Source organism: Lactuca sativa, chromosome 3, assembly GCF_002870075.4.
Source record: "Lactuca sativa cultivar Salinas chromosome 3, Lsat_Salinas_v11, whole genome shotgun sequence".
Lineage (NCBI taxonomy): Eukaryota > Viridiplantae > Streptophyta > Magnoliopsida > Asterales > Asteraceae > Lactuca > Lactuca sativa.
Window position 1 is genome coordinate 13,534,835 of NC_056625.2, and position 2,252 is coordinate 13,537,086.

The 2,252-nt window shown below is 32.9% G+C and overlaps 1 protein-coding gene across 1 annotated transcript; it reads right to left on the minus strand.

Annotated features, from left to right (window-relative positions):
• Positions 1-871: 871 nt before the first annotated feature.
• LOC111886516 (dirigent protein) lies at positions 872-1,716 on the minus strand. The gene has a single exon (XM_023882771.3). The coding sequence runs from the start codon at positions 1,662-1,664 to the stop codon at positions 1,095-1,097; it is 570 nt and encodes a 189-aa protein (XP_023738539.1). The 5' UTR covers positions 1,665-1,716; the 3' UTR covers positions 872-1,094.
• Between the last annotated feature and the right edge of the window lie 536 nt (positions 1,717-2,252).

Below are 2,252 nucleotides of genomic sequence, written 5' to 3' on the forward strand. Positions count from 1 at the left end.
ATTAGGGGAATCTTGACTAAGCAGGCGCATTTCATTACTACATTTACATTTCCAATCAAATGATTTATCATATCATGGATTCTAGACAAGTCTACAAACGAGTGGAATCACAAGTGCTGTTGATTTTTGAGTTTACTTAGCTTTAAGATCGAATTCATGGGATAAGATACAACATCAATATGTACAATATCATGATGCTTTTGTAGACACATCACCAAAATATATCTTGAGGTAAATGTTTATGCTGATAAATATACCTCTCGTACACAGTCATATCATTTTGCAGAGAGGTGTTGACAGTTAACCACAGTAAGCATAACATAGACCATGTTTTAACAAGGTTACCCATTTGAAACGCTCTTCATATACGTTATAGCCAAAGAAGGTTGCAGTCTTTGATAATTTTGCAACTTTAATTTCATTTAACTTTTCGGGAAAAATGTCTCAGGAGGGTAACCAACTGTTGAGTTCGTTCTTATTTGGTCCCTTTCCTTTTTTTTTTTGTACTCAATATTTCATCGAACTTGTTGTTTGTGTTCACCATAACCCTTTGACCGACTATCACAGGTCAAAAGTCGGTCAAAAGGATTATGGTGAACGCAAACAACAAGTTTGATGGTATATTGAATACAAAAAAAAAATGGACCAAATGAGTATAAACGCAAAAGTTAATTACTCTTAAGAGTCATTTTCCCTAAGATTTTTTAGAGTTCTAAAGAAATGTTTGCTTTAAAAACGGTTAAACAGGCGGCAGGTCCATTAAAGTAATCCATAGTGATTAGCATCTTTTTAATAGGTTGGAGACAAAACAAATCAAATTTATTACTTGTAAAGTAATATATTATGATTTCAAAACTCGACTAAATATAGATAAACGACAAACTTTTTGTTATCCATGTTACCATAAAATTGACAAAACCCAAAAACAATACGACGTACTTAAATTTAATAACACTTGATGACTTGAAAAGTTGGCATCTTCTTATGCCTTCAAAGAAAAGATAGATGGATTTACATCCTTTTAAAATAAACAACGACATAAACATAGAAAACTAACGTCAGCAAAATCTTGGAAGAAAGCTTTCAGTTCTTGGTTACCAGCATTCATAGAACTTAATATCAACACGAAGCCTAAAGTAAACCTCCCCCTCAAATGCATCTGTCATGAGAGTAGCCACACCTCTAGTCATGAAGAAATCACCCGTTCCACCAATTACCGAAATGTCTCTTGTTTTGTTCATCAATGGATCAGCACCTGCAAAGTTAATGCTACCCTTATGGGCAGTCGAGTTAAACACAAACGAGAATGCAAGCCATGATGTAAAGATTTCTTTTTTGTCATAGATATAAAGCCCTTGTGCTCTCCCAACAGGGGGTGAGTGCAAGTTGTTATCCAATGTTATAGGATCATCGAATACAACCACGTTCCCAAAATGGTTATTATTTGCTAGAATGGTGTGATTTCCCCAAGCTGGAGCACCTACAATGGCTGAAGTTGCATTCTTGAAGTTCTTGCCATTGTAAATAATGTCGTGGAAATAGAACACCAATTCTTTACAAGGACGATGAGAGCGGGTATTCTTCCTAGGTGAAGCACAACATCCTAAAATGAACAAGAAGAAGGCTATAAGGAAAAGAGTGGAAATTTGATGCTTAGATCTCATTTTCCAAAACAGAAAACTAGAATGGTTTGAAGAAATTTTTGTGAAGATAAGCGTTATTTAGTTGTCCTTATATAAGGTTTTTGGATATGTTTTTTTAATGATAGAACCTAAAGACTTGTATACCTTCAAGTCCAAGATTACTCATCATGATTGGTTGCACTAAACAATGGGGACCATTTATATATATATCAAGAATTAATTAGGTGTTCTCTATTAGTAAGATATATAATATCTTCTCTCCTTTATTGTTTGTGTTCTAATTTATTCAATTTAAAATGCAATGTATTTAGATCTTATACCATCTTAAAACAACAGTGATTAGTATCAAAGATTCAATTATATATATATTCTTGTTGAGTTAATCCAATTGTGATAATGAAATTCACCTTCCATCGAAGAGTTACTAAAATTATGTGAACCCTTTAATTTGTCATGAAATACATTTGAATATTATTATGAAAACTTCATACATTTAAAGTAATATCATTTTCTTTTACGCATGTTCTGGTTTCACTACTCAGGTAAAGATGATAAATTTACAACCAATTACTACTTTTTGGCTTAGATTAACAACTCATGTCACTTGTG

What these genes read in the sequence shown, in the direction of transcription:
- LOC111886516 (XM_023882771.3), bottom strand. Translation starts at nt 1,664, where the DNA reads ATGAGATCTAAGCATCAAATTTCCACTCTTTTCCTTATAGCCTTCTTC.